The 24,990-nt window shown below is 40.8% G+C and overlaps 1 protein-coding gene across 2 annotated transcripts; it reads left to right on the top strand.

The window, feature by feature from the left end:
* The first annotated feature begins 618 nt into the window (after nucleotides 1–618).
* Nucleotides 619–24,882, top strand: MAPK14 (mitogen-activated protein kinase 14). Of its 2 annotated transcripts, none has more exons than XM_064635924.1 (12): nucleotides 619–1,390; nucleotides 8,044–8,173; nucleotides 9,524–9,582; nucleotides 9,958–10,069; nucleotides 10,579–10,608; nucleotides 11,044–11,091; nucleotides 11,541–11,655; nucleotides 12,699–12,770; nucleotides 20,467–20,546; nucleotides 21,089–21,167; nucleotides 21,464–21,637; nucleotides 22,491–24,882. In XM_064635924.1, exons 1-12 carry the CDS (start codon nucleotides 1,275–1,277, stop codon nucleotides 22,556–22,558), a joined length of 1,083 nt encoding a protein of 360 aa, XP_064491994.1. In that variant the 5' UTR covers nucleotides 619–1,274; the 3' UTR covers nucleotides 22,559–24,882. The 2 variants fall into 2 exon arrangements, with proteins under 2 accessions (XP_064491994.1, XP_064491992.1); XM_064635922.1 differs by lacking the exon at nucleotides 20,467–20,546 and adding an exon at nucleotides 18,382–18,461 and having other exon boundaries at nucleotides 620–1,390.
* The last annotated feature ends 108 nt before the right edge of the window (nucleotides 24,883–24,990 follow it).

Below are 24,990 nucleotides of genomic sequence, written 5' to 3'. Positions count from 1 at the left end.
TTCTGTACTTAATACCTGCTGAAGACACTATGGGTTTCACTCCAAAATATGCTTAACCAGCAGCACTTAATGACTTCATTGAGTCTTACACATGTACTTGAAAGCAAGCACTTCGTATCTTTGTTATTGCAAGGCCTTTTTCAGTATTCTCCAAACACACAGAGAAAGATCAGGGGGCTGGGAAATCTGTGCAGGGCGATCTCAGCTCTCCCCATCACTCCTGGCTTGACACCTCTGGAAGCGAACAAACTCTCCTTAGCAAGTTTACAAGAACAATTAATACCGGCTTACAAGACTTCAGAAGGACTAGAGCTCCCCTGGGATACACCCTGGCAGGCAGTTACTCACTCTGCGCCTGCAGGAGTGCTGCCCCAGGTATGGTTTTTTATCTATTCTTTCTTTTCTTTTTTACTTCTAGTACAGCCTTAGGGATCCAGCGCAGAAGAGCCGAGCAGGGCTCACAGCGGCGTCGGAGGCACCAGCGGCCCGGCCCGGCCCGGCCCGGCCTTGCCCAACTCCGGCGCGCCCACACCGCGTCCTCCGCCCCCGGGGCCGCTCTCGCGAGAGACCGTCGCGCGCGCTCCATATTGGGGCATCTCTGTCCTTGGCACCGGAGCTCTCGCGAGCGCGGCCGTGACGAGCATTGGGCCGTGCGGGGTGTGCGGGGCCGGTGCCCGGGATCGGTGCCCGGGATCGGTGTCCGGGCGGTGCGGGTTGTGCGGGGCCGGTGCCCGGGCTGTACGGGTACTCGGGGCCGAGGCCGCTTGGGGCGGGGCAGAGGCGGCGGCAGCTGCGGTGTCGCCTGCGCGGTCCTACCTGCGGCGGGAGTGTGTCCCCGCCCCGCACGTCGGCGCCTCCGCCTCGCTCGCTGCCGGCTGCGCGACCCCCGCTGCGCCTCACGGGGCCATCCAGCCCCTCGCGGCTTAACCCGGGGGAGAGAGAGCAGGGCGGAAAGGCGGTGACAGGGCCGCGTTCGGCATCGCCCCCCGCGTCTTTTGGAGGGGGGGGGTAGTGGCGGCGCGGAGCGCAGGCGGGCGGGGCGTGAGGGGCGGCGGCGGCTGCGTGGGCGTCCCTGCTGCGGGGCCGTCCCCGCCTGGGGAGCAGCGAGGCGGGGAGGGGAGGGAGCGGAGGAGAAAAAGGAAGGAGGGAAGGAAGAAGTTGTCCCTGCTGCAGGAGGAGGTAGTGGCGGCGTCGGTGCTGCTGCTGCTGCAGCTGCGGGCAAAGCCTCCCCCTCCCGCCGAGCCGGGCCGGGCGGGGCTGGCTCCGCAGCCGAGATGTCTCAGGAGCGGCCCAAGTTCTACCGGCAGGAGCTGAACAAGACGGTGTGGGAGGTGCCCGAGCGTTACCAGAACCTCTCCCCGGTCGGCTCCGGGGCCTACGGCTCCGTCTGGTGAGTGCTGGGAGGGGACCGGGGTGTGCGGAGGAGGTCACGTTAGGTCGCTGCCCCCCCCTCTGCCCTGCAGAGACCCGCGGCGGGATCCGTGCGGGGCGGGCACCGCGGCGAGCGGAGCTTGCTTGTCCTTTGGGAGTTCCTCTCCCTCAGCTTTTTACCGGTCTCCCGTTGAACAATTTTCCTCACGGTTTAAGAGCGGTACTACCGGGAAGCCGCAGTCTTGTCTTTGGAATGCGTTGGGGATTGCACCACACGGCAGGTGGTACTGAAACATTTTTGTAGAGGAAGATAATAATGTGTCGTCCCAGTCCCCCCGCCCCGAATGATCTCATATGGACATATTTCACTGTGCCTTCTTGCAGTTAGTAGGTGGGGGCTGGAGAGGCATGGAGCCTGGTAAGTCCCCCATAGCTGGTTTTACAGAGCTGAGGGCCTGGCAGCTCTTGTCGCAGTTTCTTTCTGGACGTGAAGAATAGATTATATTTGAGGCAATTGTATTGTAAATGGAATTTGTTGATAGGCAGGGAGAAGTAGAGGGGAGGCTACGAGGACTGTTATTGTATCCCTGAATTGTAGTGGGTGTACAAGTACCGATGTTTTCTTGGCATTAGTAGACGAACACAGGAAAACTCCTTTTATTGCTGTAGGAGGACAGAATTACTGCAGTGTGTTCTCCCTGGGAGAGTAAAGTCCTGGTATGAATCCTGCAGAAATACAGCAAGCTTGAAGAGTTTAGTTTTTAATTCTTACTTAATAGGAGCAAAACAGGCTACATGTGTGAAATATAGTACATCCTTAATTTGTAGTTGCTCTGCTGAAGTATGTTGGATCATTAAACATAAATGGAGTTGCATGCATTGCTTAATCTTAAAGACAAAGTAGTATTTGGATCAGTTTGACGGCTAGATTTTAGCAGTCATTTAGTAGAACTGTATAGCATTCACAGATTACTGTCTCCCTTTCCTAAGAAACATCTTCCACACAATCATTCTGTTTTTCATTCTATGTTCTTTGGTTCTGTCAGAGTGTGATCAGAATTTGCAAATACGGGTGCGTAATGATTACACAGCTGCTCTGCTGTTGTGTTTGAGCTGGCATGCATATTTTTTATTAACACAGTGTGCAAATTTATATCGTGAGTATCAATTTTATTATAAGGAGGGATGCATGCTAGTAAAGAATTTTGCATGTGCTATGGTTTTAATGAACTGCTCTCAGCTGTTCTTAACTTCTTCAGTTATAAAATTGTTGGTAAGTTGAGCTGAAACGACGTGCATTTCTTAAAATGCTGAGCCTCAAGTATGCAAATGCCTCCATTTCATAAAAGAAAAAACGGCTGATCAATTTTGTGTCAAGATTAACCAGTATACTTGTTGATTTTTTTTTTTTTTAATAGAATCATAGAATGGTTTTGATTGGAAGGGAGTAGACAGGTTTTGTTTGGTGAAAGAAGGGCCTTGTTGATGGAGCTGATAGATACCCCTGTAAGTATCACAGAGTTATGTAACTCCTGAAATGTAATGGTAGATTAATTTGCTCAGTGCCTTGTACATTGTATTTTAAGGCTGATTCTGTATTGTCTAGCCCACTCCTCTTTTCCCCCTCTCCACAATCTCCACTGTGTGTAATAGTTCCAAAGCTTGTTTTCATAACCAATAACTAAGGAGTTTGCATCGTGAATTTCCTGTTTTGCTGTGTCAAAACTTTCAAAGATTGTGCAACTGTGTTCAGACCAGATGAAACAGTGTTGTATTGGAAGCAATTTCAAACATGTGGCACATGAGCCTTTCTACAGTCCATGTTAATAGCTTCCTGTATGTTCTTCTAAAAATAGGTTTCAGAAAATATATAGTTCAAAAAGACTAGTGATATGGAAAGTATGTCAAAGTTAAAAAAATCAACAAACAAAAGTCTTCACATATTTATGTAAGTTTATTAAGCTACAAGTGGTGATTCATATTATTTAGGATATTCCTGCAATGACTTGTTCTGCTCTCTATCCCTTTAGAGATTTTTTTTTTCTCCCCAGTAAAAAGTTACCTGGTTTCATTTGAGACTTTGAGTTTGGTGTATCTTTGTTGGGATAGTAAATAGTGGGGTTTAACCACCCTTAAACCAAATGCTTAAATATACTTTGGTATATATTTGCTGCATGATCATATTTAACTGTAGTAAAATGCTCTGTTGTTTATTTAGTTGCCAAGATGAGGCATTTGAAAATGAGGGATTTCTATATAGTGGAGGGGAAAATAAATAAAAAAGAAAGAATTAAGCCAATAGATGAATCACTTAGACTATGGAGCTGTCGGGTGCTTTGAATGTCTGTTGTGAGTCTGAACACCCTAATACACGAACTTGACTTTGTGTAGTCAGTGGATGGAGAGAGAGGCATTTTCTGCAGGCAGCCTGAGACACGTGCCTAAAGTTAGAGCAAATATTGCAGTTTTTTTCAAAGGATGGTGTGCGGTATTGGAAGAATGATGTTCAAATGGCCAGCTCAGGTATTTTTCAAGATCTGTTTTAAGAAATGGAAATATGTGGAGATGCAAGTAGGAATTCAGTTCTGAAACTTGGAGAAAAATCTGTATGTATCCTCCCATTGATTCTTACTAAGTCATATAACAATTGCTGTGACATCTGCTGTGTGAAATGGTATTTCATTTATTCTTGCAGCAGTTTTGTATGTTCATACAGCATAGTCTTTTGTGTGAAAAAGGTTTTGTAACCAGGCCTACACTGGAAAAAAAAAGGGTTCCTGATGTATCAGTCTTGTAATGTTTCATTTAAGGAGGAGAGGGGCCTAGACAATACAACATCTTGCAGTGGGAAGTTGCTGAACAGAGATGGGATTGATGGGTGACTCACAGGTTAGTTGGAGGATTGCTTTGCTTCTTGTGTGTGCTGGTGGGAAGTCTGGGCATGTGGCATTAGTTGAGCCAGTTCTAAGCTAAGCAAAACAGTGTTTTGATAATTTTTGCCATCAATTTCTAAAATGCTGTGAAGGCACACTCAGTATACTCTTAGTTTACTTCGTAGTTGTATTTTTAGCAGCTGCTGTTTGTGTGTTATATTGATACCTGTGTAAAATAATGGATCTGGTTTAATTCTTTGCAAGCTGTCTGTATGGCCTTAATTAATTTGGAAAGCAATTGAACAGCCAAAACTTATTCTTCCTCAAAATCTTGCATAAGATTTTTTTAAATTTGGTTTTGTTGGTTTTGGATTTTTTTGGTAGACTGTCAGGTGATACAATCCTTGCAAAACCTATGATTTCTTCCCATTTCAACCCTCAGTTGTACTAACAGTGAGTCTGAATGTCTTGGATACTGAGATAATTACCAGACAAACATATGGATTTAAGAAATTTTAAAACATCAGGCTCCAGAGGGAATTAAATAACAACCCTAAATATCACCTCTGTAGAAGCATGCAGGTGCCTCTAAAGCATGTGTATGCTTGAAGGGACAGGTGCCTGCTTCTCCTGTAAGGTGTGGTAGATATGTGAGGAGTGATATGAAAAGAACTACAAAACCGAGTGGGAGGAAGCAGCCATACAGACAGGATTAGCAGAAGATGTGTGAGGAAGGGAGAATCGAGTAGGAGAAGGGCAGGCACAGAAAAGCCATGGGCAGAGCTCTGAAAATGCTAGCAAGTAGTTTGAGCTTTATGGGAACTTTTTATATTAAGAAGTGAAATTAGTGTGAAGATATCTGTCCTACAGGGAGATTTTTATTGCAACTTTTTTAGAAGCAGAAGTTAGTGTAGCAGAGGAAAATGAGATTTACAACTTTGATAGTGTGTTGGGAGGGTAACTGACTGAAATGCAGGTACAGGTTGAACTCAGAAGTGACTGGTGTTAATAATAAACTGTCAGGTACTAAGAACTGTGTTTTTCTGTCTGTGACTGGGGGTATATAAATTAACTTCAAAGGTACCACTGAAGATACTCAGCTTAGGTATTTGCACTAGCAATGTGCAGCATACTATTTAGCAAAATAGCCTTTGCAAAATAATCTTTCTGATTATCTCGTATTTAAATAAATTGTGTTCATGAGTAATTTTGTGCATACTTTAGTTCCTCAGACTACTTCAAATGTTACTTCTAAGATCTAAGTTGGATCAGTTTATAGGTTCTCTAAAATACTTGTTTTATTCTACCTTTTATGTTCTGGATTTAATTCAGGTTAGCTCAGAATTGTAATTCTAGCTCGCTTAGGGTGAGGTGGATGCAATTCATTTGCCATAGCACAGTACTATGTAAGAGGTTAAAAAATGTATGATAAATTCTGAATTTGTGCTGATCCTGTTTTAAAAGAGATTTAAAACTGTACGTCATGCAGTTTTTTTACCCAATTGGGCTTCGTTAGCTGAAATATGATCAGTGTTATGCAGCTCTTTTAAGTCTGTGATGGAAGCCAGATTCATGTTCTTCAAAATGCTCTCCAACTGACAGCTGTCCTGTAGCTCCATGAGAACCATTAGACAGATTATCTATATTGGCAGAAAATTACTCAGCATGCTTTTATCTGTAGGGAAATAGTCTTTAGGCCTCAAATGTGACCAAACTTAGTCTTCTGACTTTAAGTCTAGATTGTGAATGTGCAGTAATACAAAACTTTCTTTCCTGAGCTTGTGCACAGTGTCATTGTTGCAGTGCTGCTGATGGCAATTCCTCTTGGGCATTGTACAGCTACTATAGCAGCATAATAACTTGATACAGCCCCAAAAATTGTCATTAAAAAAAAAAGATGAAATTGAATTTCATTTGGACCCTGAAACACCTTATGTTATGTCTGATGGCTCTGAAATCTTCTCAATATCTTGGAAACCATCAGTATGAAAGAGTTACTGGTATATGCTGCATTTTGTACCTGAAATGTTTGAAAACTGATAAAGATTCATGACTAATTCACAACAGCATGTGTTGAATTATGATAACTAATCTTATTTTTGCTCTAAGTCCTAGAAAACACCTTATGTATCAGTAAAATATTGTCAATGTAATTTCAGGCTGAATTAGGGATCTTGGTATATTGCAAAATGGTGTATGTATTTCATGAAGTGTTGCAGCTTAAATATTTATTTTTCTAGTGGTGTGTGAGAACTTGCTAATTTCAAATCAAGATTAAAAAATGAATGCTTAATGTCTTCTTTTGTGTACTCAAGCTGAGTGGGGTGTAAAGGATAACGTGTGGAAGCAGTTGCTCACGGGCATTCTTTGAGCCAGTATGATGTAGCTTCAGTAATTCAGCTGTGGCAGGTTGGTGCTCCTGTGACCTGCTGTCTGTACTCCTGTGCGTTTTCCAGAGAGCTCTTTCCACTGTGTGTATGCCCTTTATAGAAAAGGAGATACTCTTCTTCCACTGCGCACAGTGGGTGTTTCCAGTCTCTGGCAGGACCTGGGGAAAGGATCCCTCTTTGCAGAAATGAACCGATACTGTGTTTTCTATTTCTCATGAACCTCATTTACGAAGTTCCTTGGAAACTGGGCAACTTTGAGCTAAGAAGTCTTTTTGCAGGTTAATTCCAGTTGATTGCTTTAAGAATAAATGACAACTACATTTATTTCAAATAGCTGCTTTGGCAGGAGTGGGCATTGTGGGTTGCCCGGGCAATTGTGGGTTTGTTCTAGGGTTACTTTTTTGATTGGTTTTGAACTTTCTGTTAGTTAAGCTTTACATTTCACCTTACATTTGTAAATGTGTAGCATTCCTTTTTGCTTGATGTTTATCAAGAACTAGTGCATACTCACTTTTAGATGGAAGCAGGAGTTCACCTGAATCATAATGCAGCAGGAAAATAAATATTGTACTTCTATGACTTTCTTCATTCCATACTCTCCTCATGTTTGTTGTCTTGAGTCAAGCGTTACCTTGATTTCACATCCTCCCTTTCTCCTTCTCCTTCCTTTTGGACAGACCAGAGCTTTATAAGTTATATAAGGACTTACTTAAAAAAAGGATAATTTTACAGTACAAAGCATAAAAAACCCCAAACCTATTTGTACAAAATTTCTGCTAAAGGGACAAGTTTTGGTAATGTACAGCTAATTATCATTTGTTCACATGCATTTTTGTATAACAGAACTTTAGGATTGGATGTGATTTACCAAAGAAATTTGATTTCAGCTTCAGTCATAGTTAACAACAGTCATATATAATTTTACTAGGCATAAGTCTTGGATTTTTGTATGGACTTAAATCCATGAATGGTAGTATCTTGAGCTTAGCATTTTGTGATGAAGTGTGGCGTATGAAAGTATGTTTAGGAATTGTGATAATATTTACAAGTACTCTCCCTCTTTCCAGAGCTTTATTACATATTTATGTTTAAGAGCACTTTAGACAGCAAAGTCAGAAACATTTCTTTTTTTTTCTACAAAATTTCCCTTTACTGTATGGACAAGACCCTTTACTGTATGGACACGTCTCTTAAACATTTTCTGTTGAAACCAACAGTTGTGTAAATATGTGGGAATTTTGGGTGGGAATGCAGGTTACGGACCAGGATACCTAGAAATTATTTTCATTGCAGAAACGGTGTTGACTGTGACTCAGTATCTAGATAGCTGCTGCCTAGAGTTTCTAAGTGTGGATTTGAAGGCATTTATAAAGAATTCATTTGGATAGTTTGATTACTCTCTGTTGTAGCTCTGCCTTTGACACAAAAACTGGGTTGCGTGTGGCTGTGAAGAAGCTGTCCCGACCATTTCAGTCCATCATCCATGCCAAAAGGACCTACCGAGAGCTGCGGTTGCTTAAGCACATGAAACACGAAAATGTAAGTTGAAGGAGATGGTATGAAATCTTTCTCTGAAGTTGGACTATCCAGTGAGCATCCATCATGATTGTATTTAAGATCTTGCTGCATATGATTTTTTCCTAATGTTAAATACAAAGCTTGCAGTAGTCCAAGGGATTATAGTTGTAAAAAAGCATGCAGAGTAAGAAAAACAAACCAAACCCAAAAAACCCCACAATAGCCAATTTTCTGTTAAAAAAATCTTAAATGTTCTATAGAATATAATCTTGAAGTTACAGTTTAGCAAGTTGATGCTGTCATAAAGGTTTGGGACACAAGTGATGTCACTTACATTTTTGTATTTGCTTGCTGTAGTGAACTGCAGTTTTTGTTATGTTAAGCATTTATTTAAAAAAAAAATCCCAACGTTTGTTTTTAGTGGCTTCTGGAGGGTTTTTAATACTTGTTTTGGCTTGCCTGTATCAGAAGGGCGGGAAGTAGATGTTCACTAGATTCCTGTAGGTAAAATAGAGAGGAAAAAAGGGGTGGTGGTGAAGGGGTGGAAATTAGATGGCTTTTCATCAACAAGGAAACAAAACAGAACGTGACAAAGTTTATGTTGAACTATTTTTTGATATAAGTTGCATTTGGTATAGAACACAGTTGGCTGACCCATTTCTTGTGTGTGTGACATTAATATAATGGCCAGTCTTCGCGAGCGAAGATCTGGGAAAGGTCATAAACCCTTCGAGCCTGCGCAGTGGATTTTTTTTAGGTGAGACACAGCGTGCGCTGAACTGAGCCCACCCTTTAATCCTGAGGTTCATCTGCCGGGGCCGAGCAAAGCTTGGACAGTGACAGTGAGGTCCCCAGGACGTAGGTTTGTTTAGAGTGACCTTCTCTTAGCTGGATTGCCTTACAAGGCTGACGAGCTCCAACTGCCCGGGGGGCCGGGAATTGAACCCAGGTCGCAGCAGTGAGAGTCCTGCACTCTAACCACTAGACCACCAGAGCCCACCAACATATTTATACACTGCAAACTGTTTGGAGCAAGCATTACATGCAGTGGAGCAAAAAGTCTCATCACGTGCAAATCTGGAAAGTATGGCAGTTTAAGGGCCTTGAACATAAGGTAGTTTTCTATATCCTGTATGTAGTCTAGTTCATTATGATCTTGAGCAAGTAAATGAACCTGCAGAGCACTCAAGTGCGTCTGCATTATATTTTCAAGTTTCAGAAGGCCTCGTTAGCTTACATAAAGCACAACACTGAGCAGATGGAAATAAAAACATCTACTGGAAGGAGTAGCTTCTATGCCACAAAGGATCTTAGTAATTGTATCATATTGTGCTATGAATATGTTTCACAACTTTACTATTTTCTTTCTAGGTGATTGGCTTGTTGGATGTGTTCACCCCTGCCAAGTCACTAGAAGAATTCAATGATGTGTAGGTAACTTCTCTGAAGACTGCAACAAAATACCTTTTGTATCTTCTTTTATGTCTCCCAGATTATTACAGAAATACTTAACACCTTAATTCATCTGCCATCATTCACAAATAATTCTGAATTCCAGCACAAAGATACTAGGACATCCTAAGCTATTGCCCTTGTCAAACTTGTTCACTTGGTGTGTTTTATTGACTAGTGCTGTTGGAATCAGTGTACTAATCTGCTACATTATTTAAAGTGTTGTGGACATATTTTGTTCATTAACATGCTTTGGGACAGTCAGCCCTGCTACTGGAGATGCATAGAGAATTTTTATCCTAATCCTGTTGAAGAGATTGCTTCATAGCCCACGTGTTTCCTTCTGATAATAGGTACTTGGTGACACACCTTATGGGAGCAGACCTGAACAACATTGTGAAATGCCAGAAGCTCACCGATGACCATGTGCAGTTTCTCATATACCAGATTCTTCGGGGGCTGAAGGTACGTGCATCTGTCCTACCCAAATGCTCATCAACAGGAGGTGCAAGTTCTTGAGGAGTGTCAGAGATTCTTGTGAGTACACAGTGGGGCTTCTGTAACTTTCCTGATGTATCGTAGGACAACTTTATATTATCGTTCTTTCATTTTATAGCTCTTTGGAGCTCTATATCAGTAAGGTTTCCTATCATTTTTGTGTATTCCTGTGGGCAGAGTCTGGAAAACTATGAACTGATGCCCTACAATCTGCTCTGACTATGAATTTGCCCTTTCTTCAGTTTTGTTTACTTGTGTGGTTTCACTCAGGTGACAGCACTCCTGGGTGTTCCTAATGAGAGACAAACTGGAACACCTACCTACTTAAAACTTACAGACACACAGCCAGGTCCTTCTGCAGACAAGCTGTAGCATTTGAATTGTGTGGGCTGGTGTAGGGCAGTATTTTCTACCGAAGAAATGAAAAGGAGGCTACTTGGACTCTTATATAAAATTTATCATTTTTTTTTTTACAGTACATCCATTCAGCTGACATAATACACAGGGTGAGTGTTTGTTCTAAGATTGTTTTGGTACAGGAAGCAATGTTTTTAAAAAATGAAGCAGAGAATTTTACCATGTAGCACTGATTGAAGCCAGAAGAAATTTTCTGAGAATTAGTTTGGTTAAATAGTAAAAAGATTAAACATGGGAAGTGATTATCAAGATCTGTAACTTCTGTTTCTGCCTGTGTTCAGCTTGTATCTTTGTGAAGCAGCTTTTCTATTAATATACATATATTGCACTGGTTTTGCAATAATCCTTTATGCATTTTTGCTTATATGTAACACGTCTGAGGATGTCAGATCTCTGACTCTCTGATAAAATACTTTACCCAGAGTTGGTATTTACACTGAGTTAGAATCTATATTTCTATCTGCATTTATATTTTTATCTACTTCAGACTTGTGAAACAACACTGTTGATGTTTAATTTTTTAGGATTTAAAACCTAGTAACCTAGCTGTTAATGAAGACTGTGAGCTGAAGGTAATGTAATCACAAGATCTGATTGGTTTGACTGAGATTTGAGCGAATGCTGCGTGGATGTCCCTTGCAATTAAAGGGTCAAAATAATTCCTTTTGAAAATACTTTTGTAGCCCAAGATACTAATGTGCTTCCCAGATGTAAAGAGATGTAAGGATGTGTTTTCTGTATCTGTTTCTGTGTTTCTAATGAATCATAATGAAAGTGAAGAGTTAATAGATTTAGTTTGGGTTTAGTTGCTTTGGAGACAAGATATTGAGACGTAATTCTTATTGTCGAGTCCTATACTGCTCTAGGCTAGTGTATTTTAACTGGTTGTGAAATTTGGTTTCATAATCTGTTTTTGCAGCTCCACTACCCCTCTTCTCCCCATTCCAGTGATTGCTTGATTGTTTGCTCTAGCTGGTTTGCATTGTTCCACTGCAGTAGTTGGTGTATGTCTTTTCTGTAGATCCTGGATTTTGGCTTGGCCCGACACACAGACGATGAGATGACGGGTTATGTGGCTACCCGGTGGTACAGGGCCCCTGAAATCATGCTGAACTGGATGCATTACAACCAGACAGGTAATGCCTCTAACTAACACAAGGCTTTTCAGTTTCTGAATGGTGGGGAACAAAGAGATTGTCCTTGTACATGCTCCCTTCCATTTGATGGAATAAGTCGGCAGTCATGGTAATTATGCTTCAGTAAGGGAGCTTAAAAGAAGCAAGTCATAGAATTGGTATTTGAACCACAGTCTGTCAGATGTAAGTCAAGAATCATTGTGATAGCATTGGCAAGACTGCTTTAAATATGAACCTTTGAAACTGCAATCAGTAAAATATTGTCAGCATTTATCCATTGTTTTCCCTAGCATAGTAGTTTTTAAAGTAAGTGACTGGAATGGATCTGGATAAGAAGGTGTGCTTTTAGGAAGCTGCTGAGAATACACTGAAAAATGTCTGCAGTTATGCTGTGAAGAAATGATTGAAAAGTATATAAATCTATCCTTTCCCCTCTTGTTAGCCATTTGTTCAGTTTTATCTTCCTCACAGTTTCCAGTATCTTCTCTCCAGCACACCGCACTTCCTATTTGCAGATCAGGCACAGAGAAGAAAAAACAAAGGCTGAGAATGGTTCTTGTACAGGACAGCATATGCACCATACAAAATAATGTGCTACCCCAATTTCATACATCAATATTTTTTCTTTTTTTTTTTTTTTCTTTCCTCTTGCATGTATATAGGCTTGTCTTATATCTCTGGTATAATAATTGGTGGTTGTTTGGGTAGAATTTATGTAAGGCGAAGTGCAAATTCATTTCTCAGAGCTGTCTTGGACAGGTTTCGTCCTCTGATTATACAGATTCCTCCCCAGCTCTTTGGTGTTCAGTTCATGTTATTCTCTAGAAGGAAGAGTTGCCTGATCTAGTATTCTGTTGTTTGTACAAGTTTTAGATGACACAGTTATGGAACTGTATTAGTTAACTTGCAGTGTATTTCAGATTGCTTCAATGCCATGAGACTATTTAAGGGTGGAGTTGTTTGCAGTAGTTGGACAGGGTGATTCTACTGAGATTGTATTTTCATGCATTATGTTGTTTTGTTTCCTATTTTATTTTGTTCAGTTGATATTTGGTCAGTGGGATGCATTATGGCTGAACTGTTGACTGGAAGAACATTGTTCCCTGGTACAGACCGTATCCTTTAGAAGTAATATATTTTTTGAAATGGAAGTTAGAGATATTCATTTTCACATACTTGACAAGAAAATAAGTTGTGTGTTTGGTTGTGTACTTTTTTGTTTGTTTTCAAATTAATGGCTTCTATTCCAGTACGATGAGGTGAGTTCTTGATTTTGCTGCACATCTGTTCCTATTTATTAGCATCCCTAGAATTACTCAAATACTGTTTGTTTCTGGGAGTTACTTTCCTTTAAGTTTATTTAAATTTATTAGTTGAGTTTGTAGAAAATACCTGCATGGCTGTCTGCTGAGAATCCTCTCATGCTTCAGGTTTCTAGCAAATGCGAAGCATCCCTTCTGGCTTTTCCTTGTCCTGTGGGTATGCTGTGAAAGCAGTGGGTTTGCAGGTTCTTTAGTGCCAAGGTTCTCATTAAAATTGCTTTGAAATGTTTAGGTTCTGCTTCCACACCTGACTGTAAACAGACTGTGAGCCTTCTTTCACAGCATGCTTGTATTGATATGAAAATCAAGCTCGAATAATGTCTTTTCAAAATTATTTTTTTTTGGCCTTATCAAAGTGGACTGGGTAGGACACTTTGGCAAATTTATGAGAACAGTTTGTGAGATTTGGTCACATTTTCCCTGGGAAGTTGGAACTGAGACTTGATGCAAATTGTTGCTCTTAACAGCTTTTCTCCATTCAGGCACACAGCATAGCAGGGTAATTTACTACTGGCAAGAATTTTCATTGCCTAGAGGACTTCATTTGCCAGAGAAAAGTACATTGCCCACCTTTGACTAAAGTTTATTATTTCAGCCACAGTTTGTTTATTTTAGTAACTTTTATTAATTTATTAATATTTATGTCTGTTAATTCAAATATGTTAGCACTTGATGAAAAGAACACTAGTGTTGGAAGTGCTGGCCTTCTGTTTACTGTGTTGCCTTCAGAAAGCATCTCGAGGAAAAGGCTCTCATTCCAGCTTTGACACAGTAACCTCCCTTTTCAGTGTGCTGTAACTTTATCCTCTTCCCTATTTTTCTGGTTGTCTTCATCTCATAATTTGTCTCCATATTTGTTGAATTGATTGTATTCCACTCTGTAGTCATCTCTGCTGTATATTTCTGTTGTCAGACAGAAACTGAACTAAAACAAAAGTGGCTTCAAAGCTAGAAAAAAAGTTGCTCTCTTTCTATCCACTGATTGAGCATGTGCAGGTTGCTTTGAACAGATTTGTTTCTTTCAAGAAAAACTGAGAGATCAAGGATTGTTGATTCAAACAAAGCAAAAGTCTTTCAGCTGTTGCCATTATTTGACTCTGGTAACAGTGGCACTTTAGATTTTAAAAATCTGGACACTTGCAGCTAAAATATTTGCTAGTAGGATTTGCAGTGTGTAACAAATCCTTCATGATGAGTTCTTTATGACTTGAACAACAGTGATCTTCCAAGCCTGAGAATTTTTTTCTCCAACTGTGTTCTTAGCTGTAAATTATAGCAAGTAATATCTGCAACGCAAAATAGAGTTTACTTCTGGGATCTAAATTGTTTGCTTTGTTATACTTCACTAAGTTATATCTCCCAGCAGATGCTTGTGATTGTTTACTTTAAATGCACAATTTCTTCCGCAAATGGCAGCAATGCTTTTTAATTAAATGCTTTTTCTGTTCTGAGATTTAGGAAAATATGGTGAGATTTAAGAAAAATCCAATTTCCCATTTTAGACAAAACTTTGTAGTACTGTAGTTCTTGCAGTTTGTGTGTGTGGTTTCCCACTTCAGGTAAATGTATATGCTTTTTGATTGTGAAGTTAGAACTATGAGGGGAGCAGCGTTGGTTCAGAATCTTGTTTGTGCATGTAACACTCATCCAAGGATCTAGAAAGGACCCAAGCTGTCAGCTTTCATCCCAGTTTTGCTGACATCTAAAGACAGCAAGCAGAAGCTAGATAACAGTCGGCTCTAGTTTATTCCTGTCTTGGAGGGCTCTTTGAATATATGCATGATTTTAGAAGAACGTTTTTAAGAAATTTTCCAGGTTTAGACACTGTTGGATAGTTCTGGGCTCTTTATAACTTCTTTGTACCCGCAGATTTGCTGAGGCCTGTGTTCCTCCTGCAGTGTCTCTATACAACTGCTGACTTAGTGACTTTGCAAATACTATTAACATACATAATTCAAGGTATATTTAGCTTGCCTCTAGTAAGTATTGCTTGCCTCAAGTAAGCTTGCCTCTTGCAGTATGTCCAAATCCACTGCAGTTCTAGTTCTAGAAAATTCTCTTTGCAGTTGGAGGCAACGTGACTGCATTCTGTGTGTTCAAGAAGCTGGAAATTGCTCCTATTTGACAACTGAAAATTTGAAATTCTTGGTCTCAAGATGTTCATTTTTTCGACTCTAGAGCTTCACGTTTCTAAAATTAAAGAGACAGTGACAGAATACGTAATGGCTTCTCAGGATGATCGTCCTTCTGTTTAGATGGTTCTTTTGTTTGAAGTATTGGTCCCTTTCACCAAGAATCTGGCAGAAATGGTGTGATGTTATTTACAGTCCATCACATATTTCTTAATACGGCGCAGAGATGCATCTGTTACTTGTAAGAAGCTTCAGTATGGGTAAGCTGTACAGTCCATTTAATTGGGTAAGTAATAAAGTTGTATTCTGAGATTATGATCTTCAATGCTGTCTGTGATGATTATGCCACTGATAAAGTAATGCTGAACTTAATGTTCTGAAAGACCTAATTTGTAGAGATTCTGAACATGGCTGTCATTGATGTAAAGCAAGAATTGAGATACTCTTAGGAAAAACCCCCCTATGGTTAATATGGGCCTAGCTCTGCAGTATTGTTACAGTACTCTTAACTTAAAACTGAATGCAAGGTAATTGAATTATTTGTATTGTGATCTATGGGTAGAAATATTTGGATGGAAGATGGACTTCCAGTATTGGTAAGATCTCTGCCAGGAGGCGGAGAAGGGGAACAAGATTGTGAGAAAGACTAGTCGGAGACAAAATATGAGGTAATGAAAATCAGAGTCCTTTAGGCTTTTAGCATGAGTCATAGATAGAGGCTTTTTTTTTGGTATTATTGTATCTGTCTTATACCAAGATCAGTTTCTGCTAAACATGTATATTAAATTTTTTCAGCTCTTGTAATGTGAATGATTCACACGAGTAAGTAGGAAAGTTGACTCTTTTTGACAGTGTGACTTGCATAAAATCATATAAAGTGAAAATAAGAATATCTAGAACTGTTTGGACTAGTTTAGCCAGTTTTGTTTTTCTGTATGTTTTAAGTTGACTGTATTCCCTTAAACTCTGAAGAGTGTTTTTATTACTGTTTCTATTCAGTAGTATGAGTCTCATGATAACTAACCAGTCTGAAATTACCTATTCTTCTATTATGTCTTACTCTTGCTTGTGGTGGCAGCTAAAACAACTTTGAACTTTGCTTTGTCTGGATAAGCTCTTACAATCCTATGATGTCTGCTGCTAATGGTGATGGCAGGTTGTTTTCTGAATTTTAGAATCACTGAGGCTCATCAGTCCTTGGGAGTATCTTGGAGATGGCACTTGGGGTTTGCATGCTGTGCTTTCCTTCTCTATGCACATGTGGTGGTATTTTTCTTCTGCTTTCTATTTACTACATCTTTTTCCTGTCTTTAATTGCTTATGGCTGATTTCTCTGGGATGTAGTAGTTAAAGAATGCTGCAGTTCAGCAGGCTATAGATGGCAGGCCTGAAACTAGAAGCAGGGATGGATTTCGGCAGGCCTGTGGCAGTGCCAGTTACACATCCTGTGTTTTCTCTTGTTTATCTCAGAAGTCACTGAAGCATATTACACAAGTAACTTCCAGTAGTAAATGGGGCAGCAATATTGTGGGCATACCTGGTGCACACGATTTTAAATGCCTTTAAAGTAATTTAAATATTTAAACTGAGGTATGGCATGTGACTTCTGAGGCATGTTAGCAGTTGAAATTTACACAACTGTGTCTTGCACAAGAATGAATGAAAGATGTAAGGGCTGTTTTAAATAGCACTGGAGAAAAGCCAATTTAAGAGTCAGTTGTGGTTAGTATAGTGCCCTCTGCTATTTCTCCTAAACCAGTGAGTGGGTATTCTGACTTCGTTTTAAGCATTGACAATTAAGAGTTGCCAATTCAGCTAAGCTAAATCCAGCTAGATACATTGGGTTTACGCTTAGGTTGTGAGTGCTTTAAGTAGCTACAAGTTGGCCAAGAAACTTGACAAGTGAGAAGTTAAATCAGCTGTTCTGACAAACTATTTCCAAGGCTTTTAATTAATTTAATATGTAAAACTTTAGACCGGAGTTTACATCAAAATGTGAAGGTTTTAGCAAAATATTGGTGATTTCCTTCATATACAGTTTGCCAGTATTACAGGAACTCAGAGTTGTTGTTTTTCAGTTTGTTTTTTTTAAACAGGTGACAGTTTTTGAAGTTCCTTGTAGTACTGAAATTAAAAGATACTCTAACAGGAAATGGTAGCTGTATCTTAAATCATCAGGAAGGCATTGATCCCAGAAAAAAAGGTTGTCTAGTAAGTAGACTACTTTTATTGCAAGGGAAATGTGTAACTAGTTTGGTATAATTAAAGCAAATGTAAACATTACAGACAGTCTGAAATCACTATGGAGGATAATTCAGGGAAGAAGAGAGATTTTGTGTTAATGGTTCCTAAAAAGATATTTTGTCTCCTTACTATCTTGAGTTTTAGACATAAAACAGTGTCTTTGATGGACCTATTTTTCTCCTCCACTCAATTGTACATTTTGTCACTTGGGCTTTCTTAAAGAGGACAGCTCAGACTGGTATGTGACCTGGTGGAAGCTCTGTTCTGGAGTAAATGTTCTTTGCATCTGCAGTGTTACATCCTGAGAGCTGTCCACATAGATATATTAAACCTGAGCCCATATTCTGTTTCTCTCTGCTGCTCCAGCAAGTCTGGAGGGCAGAAGGGGATGTGCAGGTGCTTTGGCCCTCCTGATCCCAGGGGCTGGCAGGGGTCAGTACCCTCTGGCAGCTGCAGCAGCCCAGCTGCTCTGGGCCTGCGAAAGTTGTGCCCCATGCTCAGGTGAAGCAATGCTGGAGGTTACGAGCAGGGTCCAATCATCTTCTTACTTTCTAAGTTTTAGAAGTGGCTAAATTATCTTGGAAGGTGTTCACAAAAGGCCTTGGCTTTCTTTTTAATATTAGTGCCTACCCTTTTCAGCCTTCTGCTTTACTTCAGCTGTCACTAACGCAACCTAATCCTGCTAACTGCGGCCACTTTGGTGTGGGGCCTGAAGGGGTGAAGGGAGCATGTGAACTGATCCTGTGCCAGTGGGGCAAAATCTTAGAGTTCTGCTCCAAAATAGTTAAGGATGCAGTGACCGATTCAATGCATGTTTTGTATGTGTAGACAAGATGTTCAATCTGTCTGATAGAGAGATGAGTTATAAAGGGGTATTCAGTTGTAAACAAGAGGAATTAATATGGTTTGCTTAAAGTAGATTTTCAGTCAAGGCCTTGGCAGGAATTAATTTTCAACATTAATAGGGTGATATGTTGCACTTTTCATTTTGATTTCTCCCAGCATTTTCCTTTATGGTCCATCATTAGATATTGATCAGTTGAAGCTCATTTTGAGACTCGTTGGAACCCCAGGGCCTGAGCTTTTGAAGAAAATCTCCTCAGAGTCTGTGAGTTTACACTTTGATTGTGATATCTGCCCTTTCAGAAGTCCCAAGTTTGTGTGTTGTTCTCCTGTAGTCTCTCTGTAGTTTGTGTTGGGATTTATTTTCTGTTATTTTAATTCTTTTGCAATTCTTTGCTCTTGGATGGCTTTGAGTTCTTATGCTATGTGTATCTGTTCTTTATTCCTCTTACCTCTGCCCATGGTATGATTTTGTCCTTTCACATTCCCATTTTACTGCTTTGTGACTTTTCTTTGAGTTTGTGGATTGTATGATCAGATATTACTGGGGAAATATTTTTCACAGCTAAGAGCTTGAGGCTTATCTCTATTATTACTTCTCCAGATTATGTACCCAGGGATCTCTCTAAATAGGAGCAAGTGTGTTATCCTGTAAACACACACAGTCCCTTCTGTGCTGTGATTAAGTCCTGAAACACTGCTGCCACTATCTTTGTTTTTGTAGCATAAAATGCCTTTTAGATGCCTGTATCTAGCAGCTGTTTCCAGGGCACACAGCATAGTCTGCTGAGCATATAACTACTTGTGCTATGTAGGATGTTGCTATATGGGGCCCTTTTTATCAAGGTAATAGCAAAAAACAGCCATATTGCCATTTGCTATATTGTACTAATCTTGAATTGTGAACTTCTGCAAAGACAGGGTTAAAAATGGCCTTTAATTTTACCTGTTTGTGAAGGTGGAGTGCATAAACTCCGTAGCAGTTGGGAGTAGCAGGTTAATGCACAGTGGGCAGTGAGCTGGCACAGGGGTCACTGGCGGTGCTTCAGCAAGTCACTGCTGTTTGTGATGCACAGCAGAGGATCAGAGCAGTGGAGAGTGGGGATAAGATTTAGTGCTGCAGCTTATGTTCCTGTTCTTGTAACAGTGACTGTAAATACAAAATGTGAGATTAGCCTTGGATTACATGTGAAGAAGGTAGATGTGCAGTGCAAATTTGAATAAATTGGTCAACTTGCTGAATATCCTACCAATTTAAAAAGCCCTGGGATGTTCTACCTTTGGAGAGATTAGAACTGATTAATGCAGGTTGCTTTGGTTGCTCTGTAAACTGACCTTAAGGCCAGTTTGGTGTTTGAAGTACAGGGGACTAGCAAGAGACATAAACTGAAAGGTTGACTAAATTAAGCAAAAGATTAGTTTGCATATGTAAGTTGAAGTGGGTCTTTTATTATATTTATTGTGCAATAATAGTTAAAAATTGCTCTTACTGAGGTCTGAAACAAGAGTCTGTTAAAAAAAACCAGTAAAATACTGTTTCTACAATTTTTTTCCGTTGTATGGGGAATGCAAAACTATTACGTGTTTGAGGGCCTTTAGTGTGTCACTATAACAAATTGTTTTTCTGCTGCATTACTTTACTTGCTCTCACTTTCCCTGTTCCCTGACATCAGTCTTATGCAAAGCTAGTGTTTTGCTAATTTTGCACTTACTGCTTTCTTTCACCTCGCCCACATATCAAAGTGCATTCAAAGCTGTTCAGGTGTCAGTTGTGAACCAGTTTCACTTTGCACCACAAAAAACTAAAGTACTCTCCATGCAGGGAGGAGGTAAAAAAAAGCTGGTAACCAGTGCAGAGGATACAGGTTTTGTTTCTGTTTTAATTTTTGTTCATTTTCCTGAAGCTGTATATAGCTTCAGCGGCCTAGGAAGAATTTTGAGGTGTAGCTTCAGCTGAAGGAAACATCTACTCTGATGGCTTAAAACTTTTGGGAAATGTGAATGCAACCACGTTGGAGTGTAATAGTGCTTTTATTAAACAGAAATACTTCCTGTACTGGCAGTTACCAACTGATCAGTGATCCTCCATTGTTTCAAGTGTTCACTAGGGTAATTGCTTAACTTCTCACAGGTAGCTGAAAAAATTAGTGGGCCCTGCCTATATGGCTTTTGCCTTGTGGTTTGCAGAAGAGATGCTTTGTATGCAACTGTTTTGTGTTTAAAATGGTTTTTGCACTGTTTTTAACAAAGCCCTTGACTAGGCACTTAAGATATTAACCAGCTTCAGCAGATCATGCGTCTGACGGGAACACCCCCTGCATATCTCATTAACAGGATGCCCAGCCATGAGGTGAGATCTGAGCAGATGAGGGGGGTTTGCAGGGCAGGTCTTCACTTAGTGTTCACCTCTTCTATAAATTCTATGCTTGCATGTGGCATGGGGTGGGCAATTAACTACCTGCTCTTCAGCAAGATTTTTGTACTAAATAAAGTCTCGAAATTTGGACAGTGCGTGCCCAACCACAGACTTCTGAGACTCGGGAGAGTGTGGATGTGAGTTGGTTTTGTATTGTGTGCCGTGTTGTGCAGCTTCTCAACGAACAGCACGCTGCATACAGCTTTACTAGGACTCCAGGGAGTCAGCTCTTGCTGTACCTCTTTGCTTTTCAGTCTTGCATGAACCACAAGTAATGTCAGTTCTTCCTCTACTGTCTTGAGTGCCTGCTAGTTGGGACAGGTTAATGCTGATGCACTTAGTACTTGTCAGAGTAAGTAAAGAGAAGGCAAAGCAAGGAAACAGACTATAATAACCAGTGCTTTAGGATAGTTGAAAAATACTTTGTCTTGGTGGCTGGATTGTATTATACTTCAACAGAGCATTTGTTTCCACAGGCAAGAAACTACATTCAGTCTTTGTCTTACATGCCGAAAATGAACTTTGAAAATGTGTTTATTGGTGCCAATCCCCTGGGTAAGACTTGTTTTATTAAATGCTGTGTTCTTCCTGAAATTGAAGCTAGCATGTCCTGGGACACAAAGACATTCCCAAAGTTTTGTTCTGACTAGTACAGAACAGGGCTATGTACTGTTTTCAAGTTTACAAAGTATGTGTGGACCAAGGGTGTAAAAGGAAGAAATCGTGAGTGATGGGTGGGTCCTGAGAAACTACAGATTCCTCATATATGTTGGGCTTTTACAGGCTTACATTTCAGAGTACACTGTCACACATCTCACTGTGTAATCCTTTCTGTTTTGGTGCTCTTACAGCTGTGGACTTGCTAGAGAAAATGCTGGTGCTGGACACGGACAAACGCATTACTGCAGCAGAAGCACTGGCCCACGCCTACTTTGCTCAGTATCATGATCCAGACGATGAACCAGTGGCAGACCCCTATGACCAGTCTTTTGAAAGCAGAGAACTTGAGATTGAAGAATGGAAAAGTAAGTTTGGGGGAGGGGAGAGAGAGCCAGCTAGCTTCTCTTGTGGTCATAGAATCATAGAATATCCTGAGTTGGAAGGGACCCACAAGGATCATGGAGTCCAACTCCTGGCTCTGCACAGGGGTCCTGTGCAACCCAAACAATCCCACCATGTCCCTGAGAGTGTTGTCCAAATGCTCCTTGAACTCTGACAGCCTTGGGACCATGACCTCTGCCCTCCTGCATGGGGAGTCTCTTCCGAGTGCCCAACCACTCTCTGGGTGAAGAATCTCTTCCTAATACCCAGCCTAACCCTCTGCTGACACAGCTCCAGCCATGCCTTGGGTCCTGTCACCGGTCCCAGAGAGCAGAGCTCAGCATCTGCCACTCCGCTGCCCCTCGGGAGGAAGCTGCAGACCCCAGTGTGTCTCCCCTCAGTCTTCTCCATCCTGTGAGCTGGGTCCATCCCATGAGCTGTGGTTCAACTAAACCCTGGTAATTCGAGGCACAAAAGAAAGTGATAAAAATATGGGCATTCTGTTGATCCTGAGGTCCTTATACTGGCTGAATCTACTGTATGCTATGCATATATTTAGGATAGTCCCTGGTAACTGGTTATTACTAGGAGCATTCAAACATGTAAGCAACATAGTTGCTCATGTCTTTATGTTTTGTAACTTATTCACATCTCAATGCTCTTTCATTGTGTATGTTAGTCTCTGAGAGTAGTGTAACCATTCTTCTCTTTTTTGTCTTAATTAAAATATGTTTTTAAAACCTTTAAGGTTGTTGTAGGTTTTCTTGCATGAAGAGATGTCTTTAGTACTGCTGTCATAGTACTGCTGCTAAGTTTCTGTCACACTTTTCCCACCAGGCCTGACTTACGATGAAGTAATCAGCTTTGTGCCACCACCGCTTGACCAAGAGGAGATGGAGTCCTGAGAAACTGCTCTCTTCTGTCTGTCCCACTTCACTGTGAAGGGAAGGCCTTTTCGTAGGGACTCTCCAATTATCGTTCAAGTGCCTCATCACAACAATATTCTCCTTGGTGGAAGGGTTTTGTGTGTATTGAATTGGGGAGGGAGGGGGGAGGGAAGAAAGCTGAGTCCATGTAAACATGCTGCATGCTCTCTTGTATTCTGTGTACAGCCTGGGGCAAGCCTCTGGAGACCTGTTCTGACTGCACTTAGTTCTTCCAGAGTAACAGTGCACCACCATTTTGCACTGCTGGGGCAAGATGGGGAAGTTGACGTTTAAAGGTTTGGTTACAGTCATTGCCATTTATCAATTCTCCTACAACTAAGTAACCTCAAAATAATGAAAGTTGGTTTATAGGCTTAGAGAGTCCTCTGTTTTCTTCAGGACTGAAGGTGGGGTTAAGGAACATCCTTGTTCAGTACCAGGTGTCTGATTTATATCCAGATCTTCCTGGTACAGCAGAATGTAGAAGCCTTCCAACGCCTGATCCTTGGAACATGAAAAGATGTTGTTTTGAAACTGTAAATATGTTTGTGCCTTAAATGAATGGGAAGAGAGAGGAAAGGAAATCTCTGACCCACTGTTTTTGAGGGTGAAGGCTCCCACATAGCCAGGCATGAACTCAGTGTAATCAGGAAATAACTTTCTGAGGCAACAGCCTCAACCCCTGGATTGGGTATTCCTGTGTTTTTTCCCTTTTCTCCTCCTCTTGTTCTGAGGCTTCCTAGCATTAGCTCCTGAGAGACAGAGGTTGGAGAAGATTCTTGCTAGCCACACATTTGTGTATTCTGTTTCTTAGAAGGTGATGTGTTTTGCATGTTGTAGCTGAATGTGCATGTAGAGCTGCTTGATTTTTGTCCTTATTTTTTGGGGATGGCACTGGGGCAGTTAAATCATCAGTGAAATGTTTACTGAGTACCTCAGCTGGTGCCGTGAAATCACAGCACCCTTCCTCCTTTGCTGCAGCTCATTGGGAAATACCTGCCATTCAACAAGGAAAGGAGATAATATATGGCATATAGAAACGTGCCCCTTTTTCCTTGTTCTGACCTTCTGTTTGCAGAGAAGGAGAGCTTGGGCTGGAGAGTTTTTTGTGAGATCAGGTGTAAAAAATGTTCTTTAAAGAAACATGGTATCTTGTGCCAGAACTTAACTTATTTCCTGAAAAGAATTTTTTAGAAGTATTGGAATCCAAAGCAAAGAAATAAGCATGCATAAACACACAATCACCCTTTCACTGTCTATATCTATAAATATAAATATTTATATATATAAAACTAACATTAACCAGAAGGTTTTTTTACCCTCTCAGATAAGAGCTTCTTGGCTGTTTTTTAGCAGTTTGATCTCTGCCCAAGGAAACGTGAGAAGAGAGTATGTTTGAATATAAACAGGGTTCAAATATTTTGTATTTTACAGGACTCTGCAGGAGTAAAATACCCAGTTAGGGACTGGTAGGAGGGAGGTTTCTCAGCACGTTCATGTGCTAGAACTGTAGCTGGGGAGTTCAGGAGCCTAATCTTAGGGCTTCTGGAGGAGACATTTTTAGACATTAATTTGTTGCAGACATCTTGTGTGGGCAACTCATCACATCACTATGTATGTGAGGAGAAAGGCTTTTGAAGTATTTTGTATTCTTGTTACCTATGGAGCAGAGAGGAACCATTTGTAGTGTTTTTACCCTGTTTGAAGAGGCAGCATAAAGGGATGGGACATGAATGACAAAGCCATTGATTCTTTCTAGGCTACTTCCCAGTGATCTCTTCAGGCCAAATATTTAATAAAGGTCTGGGCTGAGATGAAGAGAGTAGTTATATCTAGGATAAAACTCTCCACAGCCTAAAAAAATCAAGACAGAAAACCTCCCTTCTCTGCTGGACCAGCAGTCTGGGTATTCAGATGAAAATGTTGATATACTATGTAAACCTACAGCAAGATTATTTTTATCAGCTGTTTTATGTGTAGATGCTATAGTGTGAGTTCATGCGGAAATATTGCTAAAAATTTTTAAAAATATAGATGTTGTGCGCGCGCGCGTGTGTGTGTGTGTGTCTGTGCGCGTGTGTGAACGGCAGTGTTTCATTCGTAGTCTGTCCCTAAGGGAGCCCATGTGGAATGCACTCCTGCTGTCAGTGCAATGCTGGTCAGCTGCCTGCAGACTGAGCAGGATGCTGCACTTGAAAGAAAAGATCTGCTATTTTGTTTCTATCCATGAATTTTGCTGTAATTGGTTATGCCAGATAAGATGTCACAATACCACTGGTTAAAAATAAAATTTATTTTTCAGATTTACTGCACTGATGGTACTTGCAAACCTCTTACACTAAAGTTTGTTATAGCATGGTGTGTGCTGTAAGAGATCCTGTGTGTGATGGCTGGGGCGGGAGTCGAGGCCG

The sequence above is a fragment of the Pseudopipra pipra genome, chromosome 25, assembly GCF_036250125.1.
Source record: "Pseudopipra pipra isolate bDixPip1 chromosome 25, bDixPip1.hap1, whole genome shotgun sequence".
In the NCBI taxonomy this organism is placed as follows: Eukaryota; Metazoa; Chordata; class Aves; order Passeriformes; family Pipridae; genus Pseudopipra; species Pseudopipra pipra.
This window is presented reverse-complemented; position numbering and strand designations above follow the sequence as displayed.